This window comes from Strix uralensis, chromosome 8 (genome assembly GCF_047716275.1).
Source record: "Strix uralensis isolate ZFMK-TIS-50842 chromosome 8, bStrUra1, whole genome shotgun sequence".
Lineage (NCBI taxonomy): Eukaryota > Metazoa > Chordata > Aves > Strigiformes > Strigidae > Strix > Strix uralensis.
Window position 1 is genome coordinate 30,084,637 of NC_133979.1, and position 23,874 is coordinate 30,108,510.

Genomic DNA, 23,874 nt, shown 5'->3' on the forward strand with positions numbered 1-23,874 from the left:
GATTTGGCCCTACATGCTTCATTCCCCTGCTGTCATGCCTGTACATTGTGTATGTGCTGTGCCTCTGCCTTTTTCCCCTGATCCTGCTGGGTGACCCCAGCGGCAACTGGCTCAACCCACTGTGATGGGATCAGGTGCTCCCCATCCTGTCACTTGAGTGCTGAGGACATGCTGGTGTGCACAGGGATGGCACCAGGTCAACATGTCTTGTCTGCTGCACTGGAGAAAAAAGAAGTCTGCAGAAGCAGTGGAGTGAAGATCGCTCTTAGCTGCAGTTTTGCTGTGTGGAGCTTCAGGAACATCCAGGGACTGGGTCAGCTGGGCTTAGGCTGCAGAGCCTGAAGTGTTAGTGCAAAGCACACAAAAACGCAGCTAGCTTTTGGGGCTGAAAGCTTTTGGGGCAAAATCAAGTGACAGCACAAGGGCAATTTTGAGGAGCCGGTCACAGTTCAGGTTGTAGGAGTGGCATCAGCTGCTTAAGTTCTTCATTTATAGAAATGTTCTTGGACTTCAGCTTTGTTTGGTTTTTTGATCCTCCAGAAGCAAAGTGTTGATAATGATAACTGACAAATATGAAACATATTGTCATCTGCCTTAAATGCACCTGTGTTTTTCCCAGGATGCAGTCTTCCAGGATCTGAGGGTTAAAAAGTAGCTAAAAACAGCTCAAAATTACAAAGCTGAGAGCTTGCGAGGGAGCTGTCAGAGGCAAGGTGTGTCAAAGGCCATGGTCTTTTCTTCATGAGGTCCAAAGAACATTTTGGATTTCTGCAGCTTCCTGGTGAGTCGGCAAAGCCAGTCTGACTCAGTTTCACCTGGGGAAAATGAAGGTCTTTGATGATATGATTTGGTTAGTTCTTTGTAAACATATTGGCTTTTAAAAAAACATGCCAAGGCCCCCAGGTCAGGCATGAGCTGCTTTTGATTGGAAAATCAGAGAGGCTCTGGAAAGACAGGCACCATCTCACCACCTAGGGACAGCTGAGTAGTAAACCAGGTGGGCCCTCTTAGCCTGGCCACCCACAGAAGGTATTTAATTTGTGTGGAAAGCATGGAGGAGGAGCTGAGACAAGGCTGTAGGCTATGCTGAGCAGAGAAAAGCAATCCCAGTTCTTGGTGAGAAGCATGGTTCCCTGTGTGGTGGGGCTGGAGCAGCTTCTAGGGTTGGGTGGTCTTCGAGGAGCCCCTTCCTCAGGCAAAGTATTTACTGTGACTGTTTTCTGGCTTTAAGCACCTTTCAAATTTCTTGGGAAAGACCTCAAAGGTGATGTTGTGCTGTGCACCCAGTGTGATTTATTTACACTATGGCTGGGTCCCAGCTATGGGCAATGCAGTCTTTTACAGATACATGTGAGGAAGGAGCCTGTTGTGTTCAGGGGTGTCTCCTTGGGTGGAAACATGTGTTGTGGCATGTCCCTGAAGTAGCTGCAGAGGTGCAAGCTGCTGTGCTATGTTACCAGGCAAGCTGGAGGATGCTGTGAGGTGCTTTATTTTTAGGTCTTACTGCTGATTAAGTGCAAGTGTGTCTGGGCTGTTCAGCTTCCTTGGAGCACACCCCTGTCCTGCTCAGTGTGGATGGTGTGTTGGGAGGTCTGGTCTTCCTTGGAGGTCTGTCATTCCCTAGGTGCCTGCAGGCAAGGGAGAGATGTTGCCTCAGTGACTGCTGCTGATGGAGACAGAGTGCAGGAGATTGGGGACAAACACCGTAGCTGCATGCTCCTGGGGTGGTGTTCAGGGCATGGACAGGTGCAGCAACTGGGGATTTTCTGTGTACTGGAGATGGTGGGGGTTACCAGCGTCCTGCACAGACCCACCCACCTGGCCTTTGGGTTTTAAGGGGAGTCATAGCTCTGCTGCTCCAGGTGCTTGTGTTGGTGTGGGCTGGGGGGAGGTAGACTGCCTCTGTGACCACCTACCTGCTCTGCAGGACAGGAGGCAGACTTCCCAATTGAGAGCCTTTTCTCACAACTTTTGTCTGAATCTGAGAAAAAGAACATGCACAAGCTTCCTATCATGGACTGATGCAGGGACCCCTAAAGCCCAGCTCCCATCCCAGCAGCTGGAGCTCCCCTTGAGAGCAGGAATGCTCTTTTCAGCACTGGCTCACCTTTTTGCTCCTCCAGTGGCTTTGTTTTCTTCTGGGGCTTTGGCAGCAGGATCTGGATGCCTTTCAGGAGTGTGAAGACAATGATGGTGTGATTGCCTGGTGAGGGAGAAGAGATGAAGCAGTATGGTGTGGCAAATGAGGGAGGACAGCAGGACGTGTTGTCCCCTTTGAATCCCAATGGGCTTGTACGGAGGTCAAGCAAGGGTGGTTGAGCAAGGACATGAGTTACCCACATCTCCTTGCCTGCAAAGCTGTTTGGGGGCTGCAGGGCAGGGGTGACATGTGCTGTCCTGGATAGTAGACAGGAGTGTTGCGAGAAAATGGCATTTGGAGAGATGGGGACAGGCATGTGAACAGCTGCCCCCACGCATAGATGTGGCATGGGTGGCTTCTCCAGGAGGAGCACGGTGTTTGTGCGCATGAAGTGGGGTGCAGGCAATGTGTCCAGCCTCGGCAGGACCGGCCCCTCTGCTCGGTGTAAAGGCACAGACAGTGCCACAGTGACGCCTGGTGATGGGAGATGGATTCATGCCTCCCACCCTCCCGGCCGTGCGCGCACCGCGTCTGCGCAAAGCAGCAACCCTCAAAGAACAGAGAAGCAAGACGTGGGCAATAGGAGGTTTTCTCTGGAATTACAGGTATTTTCGCTAGCAATTTTAGTGCCTTTTAAAGACAACATAACCAATTTTTCCCAGCTGAAAAGCGAGTTTTTTATCTAGAGGTCAGAAAAGCAAGATCCTTAAATAAAGGCCATTGGTGAAAGTGTGATAAGGTACAGAAAAGTGTCCTGATCAAAAGATGGCATGGCCATTAGTCAGAAACAGCAGCTATTTTGGGGTTTTACGCTGATTTGGTTTGCTCCTCTCTGATGGTCAGGGCTGCCTGCGGGCTGGCAGGCGATGTCGAGCAGGAGCCAGCCTGTGCTGCGCCCCGTGGGTAAGCTCTGCCCTGCCAAGGCATGATGGCATCTACCCTTCCTACTCAATCAGGCTGGGTATGCCAGCCACACAGGCTAGGGCAGGAGAAATGAGACAGGTCTGAGAGATCACACATCTCCTCCCAAGACATATCACCCCTGAGCTGAGGGATTTTATCTGTCCAGCTCTAGTTATTTGTCCCTGTGAGGTGCTACACGTTGCTGTGGCTTGGGGACAGTTGTCCCAGGGATGATCGCTGCAGGATTAATGTCCATATGAGAAAGATCACAGTCTTTTCTACATGTCCCCAACCTTATCTCCAGAGCAGTATCTCAGTGTACTCACTCTCTGAGAGTCTGTGTAGTTAAATAGGGGCTGTGATGCTTGGGCAGCGGTGGGACTGTCCTAACCCTTGCAGCAGTTTGCACTGATTAAATGTCTCTCCCTTACCACTGGTTTCCTTAAGACCTTGGCAAACATGTGTCTTTGTCCCAGGTAACACAGCAGGTAGCTCCTGTGTAACAGGATGCTTCTGGCTTGTTGCTAGCTGGGAATACATGTGTATTGGGTTAGATTTTGTCTGTTTTTTCTGGTGGCAATAGGCTTGTGCATTAAAACCACTATGTTTGAGAAGGCCCTAGGTGTGCAGCGAGGTTCTGTGACAAGGTGGAGACTCAAGCTGAACATTGTATGTTATCCAGGGGAATACCCAAGGTGTGGGGTGCTTTGACAGTTGTGGAGCACACAAGAAGTGGCTTGGTAGTTGTGGAGCACACCAGCGCGGGGGGCTGTTACCCCAGATCATCTGCGGAGCAGTAGCTCAAGCAACTGCCTGTAGGTATCAAAACCCTATAACTCTGCTGATTTTTAACCAGAGCTTGACAGTGATAAATGACAGGGAGCAGAACACTGGCTTACTGACACCCACTCAACCGTCAAAGCAAGTTTAGGATGTGCCTATTTTGGTTTCCCCTCTAATCAAAAATCAATTAGACAATTTCCAAATGCATATTCAGTCAAGGAGCTGGGTTGTCAGGCAGACTGACAGCACTTAGCACCACTTTCTTTGTGTTTTTCAGTTTAGAGTTATTCAGTGTATTGAAACTAAACAAGTGGATGAGGAAGGAAAAATATCTTTCTCTTTCCCCAGAGATGTCCCAGTGAGTGTCACCTCAAATACTGATGAAGCTTATTCTCCTTTTCAGATGTTCAAAACATCTTCCATGTAATGCCACTGAGCCTGATGTTTGGCTGCATGGTTCTTCTCTTTTTCCTGCTCCATCTGACTTGCAACCCAAAAGATTACTTGCTTTATTCCTGTTTTAGGGTGTGTGCGAGAGTATTTTTAACTTGGTTATTGAAGTAAACAAGAGTTATGCAACAGCTCTTTGCTCATGAAGTCTTTGCACCCACTTCCCTATTCCTCAAAGATATTTCTAAAAACCCACTGGGCAATTTTGACTGAATTTGACAGAAAGGAATGATTTCAGAGTTACTTCATTTTCCAACAGGCCTGTACCACATACATCCTCAAAGCTGTGTGAAGTGGCTGTGTGAAGGAAGGAGTTTGGCTCTTTTAAGGGGAACCCTGTGGGGCACCAAAAACCCAGGACTGGATATCTCTGCATCGGAAGAACAAGCATGAGGTGAGGACAAATGTGGAGCAGGGGGACAGGCACTCAGCTTAGTTGGACTGTAGACATCAGGTAATTCAGAGGAGGTTTTTGTACTGGGCAAAGAGATTGGCACTATGTCCTTTGTGGAGACCTGAAAGCTCCTCATCACTTTCCAGGTGCAGAACTTGTGTGAGAAATAAACTTAAGACAGCAAACCTCCAAGCAGACATCTACAGCTGAGCTCCTGGGGATTGTCTCATCTGCATTTTCATCATGTCAGAGGAACAGGTGGCTGGGGAAAAAGGCTGGCATCCACAGAGCCTCCCCCACCTTGGGAGAGAAGGGATAGGTATCTTCTCCAGAAATGCATCAGGATAGGGAAGATGATGACCTTGGCTCTGTGGTAGAGGATACGGGTCAGTAGCCCCTTGGAAGATAAACTCCACATTAAATCTCTCTCTTCTTCAGAGATGTTTACCTGGCCACAGAAGAGACCTTGCTTAACCAACGCAGTTTGTGGTACTCCTGATGGGCCCTAGAGGCATGTTTCCCTCCCTGACCCCACCTTGCATTTCAGCAATCTCTAAGAAGAGATACTAGCTACATCCTGGCTGACTGTCCCAGATACAAGGGCAGGATCCCCTCCGGATTTCTGTGGAAAGCACTGTGCTGTGCTTTCCAAAGGGAAGATAGGCAGAGCCATGTTTACTGCAAGGGAAAGAGGCGGGTGCAGTGGGGAGGGGATGATGGTGACATTGACCTCTGGAGAGTGGAAGGACAGAATTGGTAGCATGCAGCACCCATCCTGACACTTATCCAGCAGGTTCTCTGCCATTTCCTTGTCCATCCACTTGTTCTCAGTCTATCTAGGCCAAGTGCTAGCCTGAGTCTGGTGGTGGATCACTTCCCATCCCATGGAGCCCAAGTGGAGGTCCCAAGCTCCAGATTATGCTCTGAAGCTTCACAGAATGCTTTGCTGGAGCAGATCCAGATCTCTGCCTGGTTCCCTTTTCCCCACTGCTTGCAGCTGTGATGCAATGGTCTTGAGCAATGAGCAGACAGCCCTTCCTGGGTGGGTCCCAGGATCTTACCCACAATTTGGGGGGAATATCAGAGTTCAGGAAGAGTTTGCTGATGATGGCAGCTTTCCTTTTGAGAAACTCAACTTCCGTTTCTGACTGCATGTTGCAGGCTGCCAGAGCTTCAACAGAGTCAGCCAGCCTGGAAAACCTGCAAAGACATGCGAGGTCTTGCTCCGAGACAAGTGCTCTTGATTGTTAGGCTAGACAGTTGTGTTCCTGCTTAGCTTTGTATTTACTGAGCCAGAAAAAGCAATCCACAAGGTGTGGAACAGTGAAAAAGGAGGGATGAAAGCCCACTTCCCTCTTCTACCACCCTTGTGGTCATGGCATTCACCTGGGCAATGTGATGTTTGCCCTTCTTCAGGAAAAGAGGGGAATTGAAACCTGGTCTTGCACATGCTGGGGTGTGCTGACTGCAGGGCTGTTGGGCATTTGCCATGGCTTGCTCTTACAGGTTTGTCAGGGAACTGGACAAAGTCAATGGAGAAGTGGCACAACTGGCATGTGAAGAAAGGTGTAGGCAAAATGTTAGATTGCTTGGGACTGTCAAACCAAAAGTACTTCTAGGATACCCAAACTGGAACCCTGAGTTAGGGGATGACTTCTGGTTGAAATGGAGGCTTTTGGGGCCCCATGGGCAGGTAACCATGAGCAGATTAGATGTAGACAGATATGGGGTGAGGCTTTGGTTGTGTTGTATGATGTCCGGATACCAGCCTTGCATAAAGGCCCTGATAGGAGTTTAGGGGTGGCAGTACAGACCTTAGTGTGTGCTAATGAATCCATGGACCAGGCTTTATCTGCTGTTGAGAGATGGGCACTACTTGCAGGATGGGTTTGGGCCAGACCCAAGGGAGACTGGTGGTACCTGAGCATGCAATGGAAAGGGAAGATACTTGTTGATCTCCAGATAAAAGCGGAGGTCATCAACGAGGAAGTTGGCAGTAATGAGCTGGCTGTTAAACAGGCGGTGTTTCACTAGTCCCAACTCCTCGTCTGGTGGGGTGCTGGCGGAGGCGGTGTGGGAGCCGGAAGTGCACCTGGTGTTGCTGCTCTCCATCGAACTGATGGGCAAGTCTGAGAGACGGTAAGAGCTGTTGTGTTCTGCTTCTCCCAGCACTGGGTTTGAGGCCAGCTGAGCATCGGATGCTGAGCTATACCCTGCTCCTTCACGTTGCCTGTGCTTTCTTTACCTGCATGCAAGTAATTTGCTGAGGGTCTTTCTACCTATGTGTACTAACAGCCTTCCTGCAGCCAGGTTCTGCAGGGAATTCAGGCCCATCCAGTGTGCAGCCTTCCCTCTAGCTTCGTAACCTCTTCCATCCATCTTCCTCTCTGCACCTGTGGAGTGCTTATGTTCTTTGTTTTCACAGGGGATGGCTGCAGTATGTTAGATCAAAAGTCTGCTGGTCTGTCCAGCTGTTATCCTGTCTCTGACAGAGGCCACAAGCAGATAACTAGGGAGAAGGAAAGGTAAAAATCTGTATTACTCCCCCCATATACAATATTCTCCAGTTTTCATAATTTTCATTTCCAGGGACCTCTTATCTAGATGGGGTTTCTGTGTATTTAGCAATTTCAGTGGATTTCTTTCTAACTGCTTTTCCAGCCTCCTCTTGAACCTGTGTGTAAACTTTCAGGATCTACAGCTTTTGGCAAAGCACTTTGTAGGTCAGCTCCCTGTTGCATAGAAAACAATTTTCTTTTGTTTATTTTTTGGCCTGTGTCACCTTAGCTTCATTTAGTGCCTCCTGCTTTTTGTGGAAGGGATGCAAATTTGCGTGTATGTTGTTGCTTGAGAGAGATGCAACAGCATCATGGGGCACCTGTATCAGAAAACCAGCTATTGCATGAATGTGTGTATGTGCATGTTGCCTATGCAAGATTCTGGACCTCACCCCCCAACTCCAGTGCCCAAGTGTGCAGATTTCTGTACAGCAATACAGGCATCCTGAGATACCTGCACTTCTGGCTCTTTATATGCCTCCAGCAGAGGAAAACTAAGTTAGCATATGGGGATGGGAGATGAGCCACAGGTTTCCTCCATTTACTTCTCTGCCTAAACCCAGGACTGCCTTGAGGAGGGAAGAGAGGGCGTGGCAGGAGTCTAGCCATACTTTCCTCCTTGTTTCCTAGTTCCCGACGGAGGAAGTCCTCAAACTCCACACGGCATTTGTCATTGTTCATCTCCCTCCGGAACTTGCAGAGGCTCTTGATGATGTCTTGAATGGCATACCAGGCCCACCACTGCAGAGACATGGCACAGCTCCTGTCAGCCAGCAGCACAGCCCCAGGGAGCCAGCCCCTGGCAGCAGCAAGAGGGTTGCTCCCAGACAGAGCCCTCCTGTTCGGACCCACCACTGTGAGCTGGAGCACCAGAGCCCAGCCTTGGCAGTGAGATTTGTGACTCAGCCATTATCTTTGCTTTCTGGTATTTCTCTGTTTCACTGATGGCCATGGGTGATAGTGTCAATCACTTGGCCAGTCCTGACCAGATTTAGTGAAGTCTGCATGACTCCAGAGTCTGTAGGAGTGAGCCTTTACCTATCAGCTGCCATTCCGCAACTCTCCAAGTCTGACCCCCCCTCACTCCATGTATGCAAGCACCACTTGACCTGCAGCATCTCCTCTCTTTCGAGCCTCGACAACATCCTCAGCTTGCCGGTAGAGAGGGTCTTTCCTTACCAGATTGTCTGTTGTAAAGTTTCCCATCCCATGCCACAAATGAAGGTTAGACTTATGCATGTCACTCGGAGGAAACAGATCCTGGTACTCTTTAAACCTGCCGGATGGGAGATTGGAGAGGGAGCATCAAGGGCAGCCAGATGCGTGAGGAGGACAGTGGTTTGGTGGGGAGGTGGCAAAGTTGGGGGAGCAGCTGACAGGGATAGCACTGGGGTTAGGGTCCCACTGGACTTCTGTTCCTGGAGAGGTTGGATCCCCTCCCTTGGGCTCTGTTCTTGCACGTAGCAGGCTCAGGAGTGTCTGTTCTGCTTGTCTAGTGTATGTGCTCCTCCAGGCTAGTCCCCTGCAAGCCCAGCAGTGATTTGGTACCTATGGGGCAAGCCCTGCCAGCCTTGCACACACAAATGCATCAGCAGCTGCAACAGCAGTTTTGCTGGGGTGAGGGTCTGGCTGGGATTTTGATGCACTGGCTGATAGTTCATAAGGAAATATGTTTGTAGTGGTTTGCTGTCTGTCACCTTGGGGTTCCCATGGGAAGGATGTGTGTGTAACCACTGGGCTTAGGAACCAGCTCAACCCAGGTCCTCACCATTGTTTTTCCATTGCACTCTGGACGACTTGTGCTGTCATCAACATGAAGGGGCGGACTACTTTGGCCTCATTTATTTCTTTGATTGAAGTGTGGCAGTCCAGCTGCTCCTCTGGAAGAGAAATGAGGTCATTACCTGCCCCTGCCAGCCCACCCTTGAGCCACCATGACATCTCTTCCTACCCCAAATCTGCAAGTGGCACCCTGTTCCATCTCTGCCCCGTTTGCTGAATTTGGTTGTCTCATCCCTTTTCTATACTGTGCTGATTGCATACTTTGGGATTGAAGATGTGACTCTAAGAGCATCTAAAGGAGACAAGATAGGGAGGAGCTATTTGTGCCACTGCAGGAATTGCATGTTCAAAGTCTCGGTCAAGTAGATCCCGCCAAAGAAGTAGTCCACCTTCCTATAAATACAAGTGGCAGCAAATACATGCTCCACTGGCCAGGAAAGAATAATTGGCAGGTCCCTGCAAGAGGATATAAAATCTGCAACCAGCATCCAGCTCAGGAAAAGAGGCTTTCATCATGAATGGAGTAAACTGCAGGGTGGGAGGGCACCTACCAGCTGGGATTTGGGTATGGAAATAATTTCTGACAATGCTGTTAATGAGGAATTTCTTCGTCCTGGGGTTGGTCTCTGTGACTAGCTTCTCCACAGCCATCCAGAAACACAGTGGTTCAGCTGCATTGCGCTCCTCGAGGAACTGATTGAAGAACTGCAGGTGGGTGGGGTTGTGCAGTACTTTTATGAAGTGCCTGTGGAGGAGAAGACACCATGAGATGTGATCTCTGTGCCATCAGTGACCTGGAAAATAGCCAGGACCTCTATCCTTGCTTATCCAACAAGGGAGACACCTGAAGATCTAGAAACATGTGGGTGAGTGGTGTGTGGGATCTGTGAAGCAGATAGGCCAGTAAAGTACAGGTGGCATGCCAGGGAGTTGATGAAGTCCATGACACATGCACAAGATGTGAGGAGTAAACCTGAACTATGGGGTTGGGGGTGTGTTAAAACATTTTTCTCCTTTCCCTGGTAACTCTACAGTTCAGACCCACAGGCCACTCATGCCTACACCTAAGAAGGCCCAGTGATGAAGCAGGAAGCAGTGGCACTACAGGAAAGCACTGGGAAAAATCTGCTACCTGAAAGAGTGGAAGTAACAATAAACAGCAAGGTCCTGTGCTGCAGGATGCCAGACCTGGGTCTTCTAGATGGCTTTGCTACTGCACCAGTGGTGGACTTTGTCATGTTTGATCTGTTTTTTTTTCACAGGAACAGCCTTCTTTCTGTTCTCAGGTTCAGTGGCTGTGGGGACAAAGCAGGGTTGACACCTTCCTCAGGTGACATCCAGAGCCTGCTCACAGCTGTCTGCAGGGCAAAGGACCCCAGAGCCACCATGCTGATGTCTGTGTGGTGATCCTGGCTCAGGGTGCTGATGGAATTCTTCAACTCTGCATGGTTTGACCTCCTCAGCATCTGCTTCAGAGAAGCCCTCCCACTCCCACCCTCTGGGGCTGGATTAACACTCCAAAACATGTGCCTTTCAAAGGTGGCTAGGCCTCTCTCTCCTTCTGGAGATGTTCTAACAGTTGATGGGATACAAGCAGGGAAGATTCCTGCTTGTCTGGTCCTCTAAGGGTATGCTGGAGTACCTTCAAGGGTATGGAGGGTGGGGGTCCACCCTGCTTCTAGCCTGCTCAGACTGGACTTACCAAGTGATGGGCTTTTGAGACACAGAAGCTCATTTTCCTTGCTTGGGCTATCCACAGCCAGTGAGGGTTTCTGAACAGCCAGCATATTTGACATATTCTGGGAGTCTGCATCAGATAGAGAAGTCAGGACAGATCCAATGTTCATTCCTCCTGGCTATGGCAGCCCTTCAGCACTTGCTCTGGGTGCTATATTGTGATTGCTATTCACCTTTCCTTTCCCCTTCTCTGGCCTGTTCCCATGATCTACCCATGACACTGCATTTCTCAGGTATGACCAAGGCCCCATGAGATAACTAAGAGTTGCTACAAGTGACTGCTGCTGCTCTCAGTGCACTGGCAGGTGCCCAGAAACTTGATGTCATTCTCAAAAGATGATGTGGGAAGACAAAGCTCAAGTGTTACACCAGCATGGTCAGACCCAGCATCCACAGGAGAAGGTCAAGATGTGGAAGTGGGGTGACAGTGGCTGTTGCTGGTTTTGGGTTTCAGTCACTTTGTTGCAGCCTCCACTTGAACTGGTGACCCAGGCCAGCACAGGGATGTAGCATTTGGTGCCTCTGGCACTGGCAGGAGGGAATTTGGCCCATAGGTCACTGCCAAAGCTTAGATTACAGCTGATAGCTTCCAGACACTTTGTCCCAACCCACTCCATGATGTTCATGCCCTGTCAATAACACAGGAATGTGTCTGTGTGCTAGGGGCATTGGTCACCATGGGTGCACAAAATAGGCTTTACCAGCCTGAGCCAACATAAGCCACAGCAGAAATTCAAAGCTTCTGCTTATCAGTGCTGCACAGGAGAGGTTCTACCCCTGCCTGGATGGAGCCCCCTTTCTGGAGGTCCCAAGTGGCGATTAATCACCAGTGCTCAGAGGAGAGACCTTCCAGGTTCCTTGTGCCATGCAAGGCCTGGCTCAGCTTCAAGGACTCGTTTATCTGCTGGGACAGGAGGAAGCATTCCTCTTCCCCAACAGCATGGCCTTGCATCTTGGGCATCGGGACATCACTCTACAGAGACTACGGTGAGAAGAGCAGAGGGTGATTGCACAGAACACATACCCCATCTCAGGAGCTGCTCCTGCACTGTGCGTGATGGGGTAGCTGCATGTTTTACTGTGCCTTAGAGTACAAACCTACCCAAGTCAGATCTCTGCTTTAGCTTTAAACCATCCTGAATAAATGTGCGTGAGCACGAAGCTCAGCATAGACCTTAAACCTACCCATGCAGCTGCTTAAAGCTGGCTCACATCTGCCTGCAGCTGGGATTTACCAGGGATGTGCAGCAGGTCCCCCAGGTAGTGCAGACAATGGCCTGCCAGCAAAGGCAGCAGCTTTCCTGAAGATGTCAACATCCACCCAGGAGGCCTGAAAACAACCCTTAAGGTGTCCCTGGCAGACAGGTAACCTCGTGTGTCTTTTTGGTTGGCTGCTATCCCTGGGACTGGCTCTGGCCGGTGCCCTGGGAGTGCCTCCCTTGCCCCCACTGAGACCCTTCTGCAGGTTTTGGCCCTCCCCACCGGCAAGCAGTTTGCACTACTCGCCAAGCAGCAGGGTCAGCGTGGCTGGTTTCTGACGGAGATACACGCTGCTGAGAGCAAGCACCAAAAATAACCCTGCTAAGCCGCTGAGCAGGTCCCCTGACATCAGTGCAGCAGGACCCAGGAGGAGTTTGGCTTAGGGGATGGTGCCCGTGGAGAGCATGGCCTTGACACCTGCTGAAGTGCTAATTGCACTCCCAGACCAGGTCTCTGCTCTGAGGGGTAATTTCCTTGACAAGAGATGCTAATTAACTTACAACCAAGAGCATTTAATGAAGCAGGGTCAGGAGCTGCCAGCTGACTTCCAATATGCTCAGCTCTTGCTGACTGAGATGTTGGCATGTCTGTGAGCCAGGTCTTTGGGGGCACTACCCCTGACAGCCTCTCCTTCCTATTTCAAGGATCAGCTGCTGATTTTACATCGCAGTTTGGGGAAAGGCCTAACGGTTGGCTTGAAGAACACCATCTGCAGTGAGTAAAATTGCCTGCACAGGTTGTGCAGGGACCTGAGCAGGTGGGATGCTTGGGGATTCCTGTCTGCAAGGAGGTTTCCGGGTGTGAGTCTAGCATTTAGGGTGTTAATAAACACGAGGTATTAGTGGGATTTCTGCTGCCAGGAAGGATAACAGTTTGGGAAGATGAGTGCTTGTGTGACTCTGCTTTCTTAAATCATCCCTTTACACAGTGGAAAAAATATGTGGAAAACTTGAGTGTGGTTGAATCATAGGCTAAAAGGCTGCATGTCCTCTTTCCCCAGCGTGTTGGCCAGGCGCTCGTGCTGGGACAGGGACATACGCCTGTGTGTCTGCACATGAGTCATGTTAATAGCAGTGTTCGCTGTGGGCAAGGAAAAAAAGGGGGAGTTAATTCCCAGAAGTGTTTTTCCCATGAGGCAGTTACCCAGTGCACTGCTTGCTGCTGGTCTCACCCCTGCCTACCCTGGCAGACTGCTTTTAAATCTCTCCCTGTTTTTGGGCCAGGCTATGGCCTGTCTCGGGGGAGTTCTGGCAGGGCATGCCTGCTGCACTGCTGGCTTATGGGATGCTGTGGTGGAGGAGCTGAGGAGTGTTGCTCCAGGCAGCTGGAGCAGGGCAGGCTGTGTCATACCTCCCTGTGGCAGCATTGGCTAGGGGATATGGTGGGATACTGGACCACTGTGGCTAATGCTGGGCTTCCCCTCCCTCCCTCTCTCCAGCTATTCACATCCCCACTGTCGCCTGTGTGCCCCACAAGGATGCCCATGTCCCCTTTACCATAAACTGGAGGAATGTCCTGTCATCATCAGCCAGAAATTCCTCGTAGAGGCAGCAGAGCACCTGAAGAGGAGCAAAGATGGTTGTCCTCAGTCAGTGCTCCAGCAGAAACCGCCACCCCCCAGCCCTGCCGTACCCTGAGGTCACAGTGGTGATGCCATGGGCAAGTCACACCTCGTTGAGGCACCCAGGAGAGCTCTGCCAGAAGCTGTACACCCAGGTCGGACCATTGGGCTGCTCAGAGACTGCCCAGAAGGACTTGGGTTGTAAATGTGTCTTACTCATGCTGTACTAGAACCAGCGACTCAGATGTGAAAGGATGGCTGCTGTCCTGCCATCCCCTGGCCCTTGGCATGTGCATCTAACAACCAAGGTCACCAACTGCTAAATGACTCCTCACCTCTATTTCACTGCCCAGCAAACCAGTGAGGATGCTCCTCTTCACTGGGCTGGTGCATCTTGGTCACTGCTTCCAGTGCAAGGTGGCTTGCCATTGTAAGATTTTTCCCTTCGTAATCTCTTTTCATCTTCATTTTCCAAATACCTCTCTTTTTAAACATGACTACAGCCCTCACACCAGCCCAGGGGTGCCAGTGCCAGCTGTACCTCCCAGCCTGACCACTTCCAGCATCACTCTGTACCTTGCAAATCTCCTTCTGGGCTCTGAATATCCAGGGAGAGAATTCTCCAGACATCAGATGGTTCCACAAGCTCCTGAGAGTCCTGGTCTCCAATGGAAGCTGCTGAATGGTGCCTTCGTCCGGAAAGGTCTTGCATATCTGCTCCCCAATCACGTGATGCAGGAAGAAACTGTTTTCTCTGCTGTGGTCCAGCACCACGGGCAGAAATTCTTCTAGGTCATGCCACAGGTCCAGGAGATGAGTCTCCACAGACCGGTCCTGGCGTTTCAAGAAGTCCCTGAAGGGCCGACCCCCACAGGTCTCGGCGCTAAGGGCCCAGGGAAGGAAACTCAAGGTCTTGACTGGCTTTTTCAAGGATGGCAGGTGGACAAGGGGTGCAGAGGAATGGAAGTTAGAGAGGACTTTCTCTTCACAGATGTCTTCCAGATGAAGGACCTGCTCTGCGTTGGGTCTAGGTCTTTTGGGAGAGGTTGCTCCTCCTTTGCCTCCAAAGGCAGCGTTTACAGGATGCTCTGACTGCTGAGGAATCGATCCCAAAGCATTCTTATCCAGATGTGACTCCTTTGTGCTCCTGGCTGGCCCTGGCTCTCTTTCTGGTTGTACCTGAAAATGGGACATCTTCATTTCTTGGGTGTCTCTTTCCTCCTTGACCAGAGTCCAGATCTCCACTTTGGCCTTCTTGCTGCAGTAGGGCCCTGACAAACCCTGGCTCCTTTTAATATGCATTTTGAAAAGATTCTCCGAAAAGCCTGAGGGTTCCTGTGAGTTGGCCTGTAATAATTGCTCCTGATATTCCTGCAGCAGAGGCTGGCACAATTTCTCCTCCTCCATGCCCATCTTGCAGTGGATGAAGAATTTAGGGAGCCAGTAGCTCTGAATCATATAAAGGGCTCATTCCTACATCTTGCTTAGGATCTCCCTCCTGGTGCTGATGGGCTTAAAGTGCTTGGCTTTCGGCAGCGACCCTGAAATGGATGCAGGGGATTACAGCGGGGGGGGGGGGGGGGGGGGGCTGGCTCCATCCAGACCTTTTGTTCCAGGGGATTTCCCCAGCCAAGCAAAGCTGGTGATGGTATCCCATCTTCCTGGGAGCATCCAGGAAAGTCCACTTTGCTGGCAGGGCTCTGCCCATCCCTGGCTCCCATGTTTCTTACCAAGGACGGTCCTGCAGAGAGTGACAATGCTGGAGCCTTCACGCAGGTGAGTGGCTTTCAGCTTGTGGAGCAAGGACAGGTGGAGGTCCCTCTGCTTTGCATCTGACTCGTCAAGCCCCAGGAGCCTTTCGGTGGTGAGCCAGAAGTTGGTCAGTTCTTCCCCTATGGATTAGACAAGGGATGGGAGTTGGAGGGAGTCCCTGAAGGCCCGCTGATGAGTGAAGCAGCCTGTGTTTTTTAAAAAAAAAAGAAGATTGCATGGATGAATCAAGGGAACAGTGTAGAGAAGAGCCAGGGCTATGCATCCCCCCAGGGTTTTATCCAGGATTATGTTGGGGCTCTACTGCTGGCTCATCTTCCAAACCCATGTCCTGGATCGCAGCGTCTCCTCTCCCACTGGTGCGTATCTGTGCCCTCAGCTCCGTGCTGGTGTCCTGCTGGGCAGCTGGACCACGGCTGGCTGAGCAGGGGCTGTGAGCACCCCATGCCCACCTGCCTTTCCTTGGACAAAGGCCCAAAAGTGCCACACGCCCTAGCTCCCACTGATGCACTTCTCCAGCAGCCACTGGTCAGCGCTTTGCCAGTTCAGCAGTTTTGCTGTCAGAGAAAGAATGCAGAGCATGGCATGAGAGGTTGCATACAGGAGCGGTCCCCAAGAAAGCCCTCCAGACCCCACCAGCATCCCCCAGCCTCCCTGACAAAGGCTGCCAGAGGGCAGGAGTGCTGTGAGACAGGAGACCAGCAAATCGCAGCCAGATGGGAGTTTTGGACAGGCTGTGGGATGCGCGTGTGGTGTTTGCAAGGATGCAGTACAATCCACTCGTGTCAGTGACATTCTGCCCAGCTATCGAGCCTTGCAAACATCCATCTTTTTTGCTTGAATTTGGGACTTGCCCCCAACCTCTTTCAGCTTGAGGTTCAACCCAACTAGAGAAGCAGCAGCAATGCATCCAGAAACAGCACTGGAGCAAGCCTCAATGAATTGCTTAGTTTTCTGAACTGAAAACCTGCATCCTCACTGCCATAGCTTTCTTTTCAGTGGCCTTCCCTTGTGTTGACACGCAGGTTGACAAGGCAGTTGGCTGGGCTGAGATGGCTCATTTTAGGGGTAGACTGAGCACATTTCAGTCTTGCTGCTGGTAGGACAGACCACAGCATAGGCCTGGCCTGTTTTCCCAGCATAGGATGCATCAGACGAGGAGCATATCACAATACAGTGCGAGAGCTCTGGACACTCCGCAGAGCAGCAAATCTGAAATGCCAGGACCCCAGTTTCCCGTGCCCAAGGATGCTCTCCAGCCTGGCGCGACCCATGAACTGTGTGGTACACCCTGCTAGGCAGCTATTTCAGCTCAACTCCATGGAGGCAGCGAGCCTGTACTAAGAGGGCTGTGGTGTAAAGCCCCGCTCATCCCATAGAAACCCTGAGGTTTGCTGCATCCCTAAAATGGGATGTACAATGCCTTTTTAACCCAGAGCAGAGGCATGACCCGCTGGGCAGGCACCGGGCGGTGACAGCCCCAGTGAGAGGAAGCCCTGATGCGGTGGCGAAGCTGCTCTGATTTCCTCCGTGCCGCGATGACTCACCTGCTTCCCCCGACCGAATGAAACCCAGGAGCTTCTGGCAGAGGACGAGGTGGAGGCACAAGCTGGATTTGCAGAAGTGAGGCAGGCGGTGCTTTTCCAGCCAAGCCAGTAAAGCCGGGGGGCTGGGATCCTGCATTGCAACCCCCGCGCCCAAGGAGAGGATTAGACTGTGAGCAAGGAGCCATCTCTTGCCTGGGGATTAGGGTGAGTAATGGACCCCTGCTACAGGGAAAAGAGGCAGGGGAAGGCGCCCTGTTGCTAGACAGTGATGCAAGCCATCCCCATGCTGAGAAAGAAGGGGGTTACTCGAGCTATAGCCCTTGCCTGCATCCCCATAAACTCTGCCTGCAAACCTGGGAGACCCGGTGCTGCGTGGCTGCCTGCAAGGCTGCTTCTCCTTGCAGTCTGCTTGCTTTCCCAGAGCCCAGGTAGGAGGGCACAGCAGCTTTCTGGCAGCACTGAGAGGAGCAGGTTCCCTTTTGTTACGGGATCTGAGTGCTGTAAACAGTGCTTGTGGCTGTGGGGAAGAGGGATGTCCATGGGGAGGGCTGAGCCAGTTTGAGGATCAACAGGACTTCACTCCTGGTGAATTCAGGAGGAATACAGGACATAAGGGGCTGACGTTTGTGTCCTCCCTCCCTGTCACCATACATGCTCTCCTTAAATTCAGCTATTGATGTTTACTGAGGTCTGGATGGACCCCATAAGGGGGGGAATTTAAATGGCTAGGACTTTAAATGGCTTGTGCTCCTCCCAGGGCTTAAAAGCAAAATGATGCCTGGGTTTGAAATAATCCCCTGGCTGCATGAACAGGAGAGCCAGAGAGTGGCCTTGGCAATGAGAAACTATCTTCTTCCCTCCCCTGCTCTGTGCCCTTCCTCCCTCCTCCTCACCCTCCTCCCTGCTTGCAAAGGGCATTTTCTCATCGGCCAGCTCTGGCCAGAGGTCCCACTGGCCTGTGCTGCTGATGTAAATGGGTGTCTGGCCAAAAACCTGTATTGAAAGGAAAGGGGAGAGCTGGAAGAGATGGAGGGTGGCAGGGGAGCCCAGAGCCCAGCTGTTCTAGTTAGTCCTCATACGGAGAAGGGCATTGTGTTCCCTTTCAGACCTTTATCTCCAAGCTGAGTTCCTCAGGTTTCCCTCATTTTCCAGCCTGAGTGTGGTGTATTCCCAATTTTCCTGGACCCTCTAACACCACAGAAGCTGAAAGTTCACCTAAGAAGAGCTCAGAAAGGTCCCCAGCTTTATAGTGCAGAGTGGACTTACAGGAAGATTCAGAAATGTGTTGAAAAAGTCGACAAAAATGTCATCTCTCAGAAGCCCCATGTTTGTGGAGGCTATGGTTGCTACAAGGGGGAGAAGAGAAAGTTACCTGGGCTTTGTGTTGCCAAGTGTGATGTGAATGTGAACCAAAGGATGAATTTTGAGAGGGACAGCTCTAGGGGATGTATGGTATAGGCTTGTCCTGTGCACACACAGGAGGATTTTAACCTGGGACAGTCCATGAAATTTGGATCCTAGTGCACCCATGTGCTTTGGGCAGGTGGCACAGGGTGTTTGGAAAGCATCAGGTTCAGCTGCACGCAGGAGCTGGAAAGTTCAAATGACAGCTTCTTAAATAGTAAAGGTATGTGGTTCATGGAGGGTGGGCACAAATGCGGTGGCATCCGTAGGGCAGGGGAAGGGAGGAGGTGGCTGGAAGGGACAAGCTGTGCTCCTCCACCTTATCCAGACACCAGGCGTAACCCTGCTATCATGGAGAGGAACCATGTGCTGTGCTCTGGTGCTGCTGCTCCAGCCCCACTGCCTTAGTGCCCTCTGGGTCCTCTTGCTCAGGTTCTGGTAGCAAATTCCCCCAAATTAGCAGGAACCTTCAGGCTGGGAGCAGGTTGTGGCTCTGAGTTAAGTGACAGTCGGTGCAGACACCCACCCCATCCACCCAGGACACCAAGGCAGTGTGTCAGCAGTGCCACCCCCACGCGAGGGGGTGGACTGGCATCAGCCTACTTGCAGGAAGGCACAGCTGTGTCACAGGGAGGACCCACATTTCAGAGGCCTAATGCTGTCTTTTCCCTGCTGTCCCCTTTGGGGTGTGCTTACAGGGGCTGAAGCCTCCAGGAAAAAAGTAACTCACCAATGGTTGACATGCTGCTGTATCCCAGGGATGTGTTCTGCAGTGCTACGTGGCTTGTGACACGCTTGTCTCCAGGAGGCTGTGGGGCTCTCAGGGACCACAGGGCTCTCGGTACCTTCCTCTTTTCTGTCCTTTAGGGAAATGTCACTTTTCTCATCACCAGCCCCGTAAATGCACTTGGGCAGTCCTGAAATTAAACCTTTCCCTTCTCCCCACTTGGGCAAACTTCTTGCCTTCAAACCAGGTTCTTGGTAGCACCTTGGCACTAGGTGTGGTTGCTGTCAGCACATCTGCTCAGGTGGTGATGGAAATTTCACAGGAGACTCTGCTATGTCTGCCCAGACAGACTGGGCAGATTTGGGGTTGAAGCTGTCCTGCTTCATCAGATCTGGGGCTGAGACCCAACCCTGGAGAGCCTGCGGGGGGAGGAGGAGAAAGAAGGAAGAAACCACATCTTTCTTGCAGCAGCAGTGACCCGTTTCCCTGGCAGGAGGAGGAATCTGCTCCCCAGGTGGGTATTTGATCCCCTTGTCCGTAATGCCATGGTGTCAGGGCTGCTAGTGCCCTCCAGGTTTTGGGCACCATTGTGCCTGGGGTCTCTGATGTGCCTTGTAGCAGAGAACTGGGTCTGCTTGTCTGTGGCTCTGTGCTGTCGGTGGGAGTGGGAAGGGTTTCGTGGCTTGTGGAGAGTGTGGAGCAGAGGTTTTATGGCCTCTGCTGCACTGAACATCTCTTCTGTGCTTGCCTAAGTGGAGGCTGCAGGATAGACTCTGCCAACCTTGCGTTTCCAAGAAGCCCTGAGCTTTCTCGTTCTGGCCATTTACAAAATGCAGTTGCGTTACGTTGAGCATCGTGTCCCCTTCTGTCGCTGTGGCTGCAGCCTGTGTTACTGTCACCTGCGTGGGCACGGGCAGGTTAAAACACACCTAACGGTGTGAAGCCACCTCTGTGCAGAGCGTGGGTGCAGGCAGCTGCCTGCACCCCACAGGGTCCCCAGGAGCGAGGCCACCTCACGAGGTGGCGCTGTCAAATCAGGAATGTGAAGCTGTCCCCAGCGGCAACGGGGCTCCGCGTCTCAGCAATGGGCTTGGGATCCACAGCTGCAATTAGTACGGGGACGATGCCTAATTAATTGTGGGGCTGGTGCTGGGGATCCCAGGGTGACAGTCACCCTGAGCTGGTGAGCTCTTTTCTTTGTGCATCGCTGTGCTGCCCTGGTAACTGGTGCTACACTGGGCCAGGAGGGACACAACAGAGACTCCTGAAAGCGTGTTAGAGATCACGCCTGAACTGTCTGTGCACACCCGTGTGCCCTGGGGGGGGGGTCACCTCCTGCCACGCTGCATTACTTCAGATGGTTGAAGCTGCTGGGTTTAACAACAGTGGGTGGTGTGCACGTCCTCGTGGTGACAACGGAGGGATGTTGTCCTTTGGGTGATGCTTTACTTTTGGGAGGTGGGGGCGAGGACTGGCTTGTGCCCTTTGGCCACAGCCCGGGCATATCAGCTGGTTACTATGCCAAAACCCAAACTGAGATGGGGAAGGGACAGCCATGAGCCGCAAAACATCTGCTTGTCCTTGCGGTGCCAGGCAGAGCTGCGGGAAGAAGTTATGGGAGACCCTGTGGAGGAGTAGCTCTGATCACAATCATAAAGATTTGTGCTGCTAAGCCCAAGAGATGAGGGGTTAGGGATGAACTGGCATGGTGGCGCTCTCACACGTAAAAGTCTCAAAAGTCCTCGGGGAAAGGTTGCAACTGTCAAAAAGCCAGATTTTTCAGTTGGCAACTGAGCAGATGTCCAGTGAGATCCTCAGAGGCTGGTGTAGCTCTGCTGAGTGCCTGTCCAGCTCTGGACTGACCTCAGTGGGACTGTGCCGGTTTCTGCCGGGAAAGGACCAAGGTTGTGATCAGGAACAGGCTGACACAGTTATGTGGGAGTGCACAGGGCCATTTCCATGGAGTCTCACCCCAAGAGATCTGGCAGGATGGAGCTCTGTTCAGCCCAGCTGCAGCTTCACGGGGTTTTTCTTGGTCCGTGCATGGGCACATCTGTCTTGTTCGTCTTGCCGCAATGGCTCCTCGCAAAAGAAGCTCACATCAGCTGTGTGGCTATTAAGAAAAAAAAAAATGCTTAAAAAAAGGAGGCTTAAAAAATAGGTGGACACGTGAGTACAGCCCAGATTTAGAAGGGGGTTCAGAGAGGAGCGCAGTGTGTCTGGACTCTTTGAACAACGATAAGGGCAGGGTTGCAACACCAAATACGTCAGAAGGGCTTCGATCCCCCAGTGTGTGAGCCCGAATTACTCACGTCCTCCTTCCCCCCGGCATGGGGAGCAGCCCCTCCTCAGCACACCCCAGGCCGCCTGTGCCAGCAGCAGAGCCTCGCGCTCCTGGGCTGGCAGAGGGGACGGGGCTAGGTTTCTTGTCCTTGCCCAACATAAACTGGCACAGCTCACCATGGTGGCAAAGTCCAAGGCTGCCCAACCGTGGGGTCAGCCTCACCACCTGCGGTCACTGGCTGCTCGCAGCCTCCCCAGGCAGCCCAACTGGCCCCTTTCTGTGCCTTGGGGAGGGTGGAGGTTGTTTCCCCCTGCCCTGCTGCAGTCGGTACCCACTGACCCACAGCAATCCCAAACACCATTACCTGAGGTAATGGTCTACAGCCCCTGCAAGCTGGGAAACTCCAGCACGAGGAAGCAGTGCAAGCACCTTGCTGCACAAATCTGCTTGCCCTCTAGCATAAATATTATATGTCCAGAGTGAGCTTTTGGGGTAAGATTGGGGTTCCCCCCCCATACAGCCCCAGCCTGTTCTCATATAAATAGTTTAGGACACTTTCAAAGACTGTCAGCAATGGGCATGATCCTTTTGGGCCCATAGCACCTTAACACTGGAATTGTCTGAGGTCTCAGGTATGGCAGTTCAGCTTTAAATATTAATTCCTTTCTGGAACATAGCAGGATTATTTTTTTGTATGTGATTTTCATGCTTGGTCTCCTGGGTGTGTAAGACTTGTTTGCTCAATGAGGACATCTCTGGTATTTCCTTACATTAATTAGAAGTATTTTTGAGCCTATTGCCATCTGTCTGTAGTTTCCTTGCTTGGGAATGACCATGAAGGCTGGGCTCTGACCCATTACACCTGACAGCCCCTGAGGCAAGCTCTGTATTTGCTTGTCTCTTCTCCAGCTGAAGCGAAATCGCTTGTGTAACCTTATACGAGTGCCTGGGTCTGTTGACTTCATCAGTCCAGGTTAAGCACGTGTTGTGGCAGGACAGGGACCTAATTCAGCTGTAAGGGAGGGACACGGACAACAGCACTTTGCAGTTACCTTTTATAATTTACAATGTCGGGCCGGGATTGTAGCATTGAATCCACTTGGGCAGCTCATTGAGGATTTCTGCACTCTCACTTATGGAGCTGTGAAGTGTATTAGGCTGAAATTAATCTGCCAGCCACAGCTAACATGGCCCTGACCTAGCTGGGAGTGTATTTAGCAGCATGAACAGCGCTAGTAAAAAAAGACAAAAAAAAACCCAACAAAAACAACCCTGCCAATGCACACTGTGACCAATTTCCAACTGCAGGGAAAGGCATGTGCTGAGCGCTCCCTGGGATATTCTCCACCCTTGTACAGAGCGAATCGAGCCAAGCAATTTCTAGGTCTCAAATCCCGCCTGCCCCTGACGTTCTCATCTTCCAGCTTCCCCTGGTCGCTTTTGAAGGCGAGCACGTGCTCCTCAGCAGCGGCCCCTGCTCGCTGAAGACGCTCGGCCTCTGCGCAAGGTCTGCATGCGTGCAGGGCAGAGCCGGCAAGAGGTAGGTGCTGCCTGCCAGGGTTGCTGCCAGACCGGCCCAGAGCTGGCAGCGGTGATGCCCCTGCCACAAAGAGCCTTCCCTGGGGGTAGCCGGGGAAGGGGGCTGCTGGGGGACGAAACAATGCCGTGGTTTCCTGCGAGGGGTGGCAAGGTGGGCATCGGGCACAGCAACCAGCACCAAAGTGGTTGTGAAAGGGGTGGAGAAGGAGGTGCAAGCAACCAGGGGGGTTTGCACAAGGCTTTCCTGGCTGCTGTGTTCCCGAGGCCCCTCTTCCCCTAAATGCATCACGGGTGCATATTGCAGCTGAGCTGCACAGGGAGGGAGCTTTTTTTTTTTTCTTTGCGTGTGCCTCTGCACGGTTTTATTTATCAATTTGCTTTCCTAAATTGCCCTTCTGTGCAGCCCAGGTAATCTACTCTGCCTCCGAAAGTCCTCTGGTCACCAGCCCTTGGTTACCCTTGACCCTGGCAGCATCTTCAAAGGGAACATGGGCCTGCTGCGGAGCGTGCAATGTTTGCTCACTTATCGGGCGAGCAGCTACCGCCTCCCTGCCTTGGGGGGTTTCGTCAGCCTCCTGCCACACTCCAGGGGAGACCGGTTGGCCACCGCTGCTTGCACAAGGTCAGTCCCCCCCCAGTGCAGATGTTTCCCCCACCCCACGGTGAGCTGCCTGTCCTCTGTCGGTGACTGCTGTTTGAGTCTTATTGGGGGCAACTTGTTAATTAAGTGCTTGCTCGTCTCTCTGAGGATTAAGGTTCATTTTTCCAGGCCTTGCTAATCATGGGTAAAAGGGGCTACAACTCCAGTTCCTCCAGCCCTGTGAGTCCCTCTGAAGCCCTGGTCCCGGTGGCAGTGGGCACACTGTGGTGGGTCCAAGCAGAGGCAGCTATGCACAATGGGGGGCAGAGAGAGAGGCAATGCAGAATCAGGACATCCAGCCCATGTCTGGTCTCACTTGGGTGCGTTTCAGTTCCTTATGTGGTACCTTGCAGCCCAGCACTCTTTCCTAGATGGGTCTGAAAATGGTGTATCTG

The 23,874-nt window shown here is 51.9% G+C and overlaps 1 protein-coding gene across 1 annotated transcript; it reads right to left on the reverse strand.

The window, feature by feature from the left end:
- Nucleotides 1-4,827: 4,827 nt before the first annotated feature.
- Nucleotides 4,828-22,390, reverse strand: RGSL1 (regulator of G protein signaling like 1). The gene is given in 24 exon segments (XM_074877244.1): nucleotides 4,828-5,118; nucleotides 5,732-5,870; nucleotides 6,619-6,799; nucleotides 7,840-7,969; nucleotides 8,408-8,504; nucleotides 8,997-9,108; nucleotides 9,562-9,755; nucleotides 10,199-10,258; nucleotides 10,260-10,305; nucleotides 10,713-10,826; nucleotides 11,501-11,729; nucleotides 13,504-13,566; nucleotides 14,145-15,109; nucleotides 15,299-15,460; nucleotides 15,791-15,895; nucleotides 16,886-17,015; nucleotides 17,795-17,878; nucleotides 18,152-18,231; nucleotides 18,361-18,475; nucleotides 19,236-19,309; nucleotides 19,798-19,915; nucleotides 20,466-20,615; nucleotides 20,880-20,901; nucleotides 22,353-22,390. Coding segments are annotated over 24 exon segments (3,615 nt in total). The 3' UTR covers nucleotides 4,828-4,911.
- Nucleotides 22,391-23,874: the final 1,484 nt, after the last annotated feature.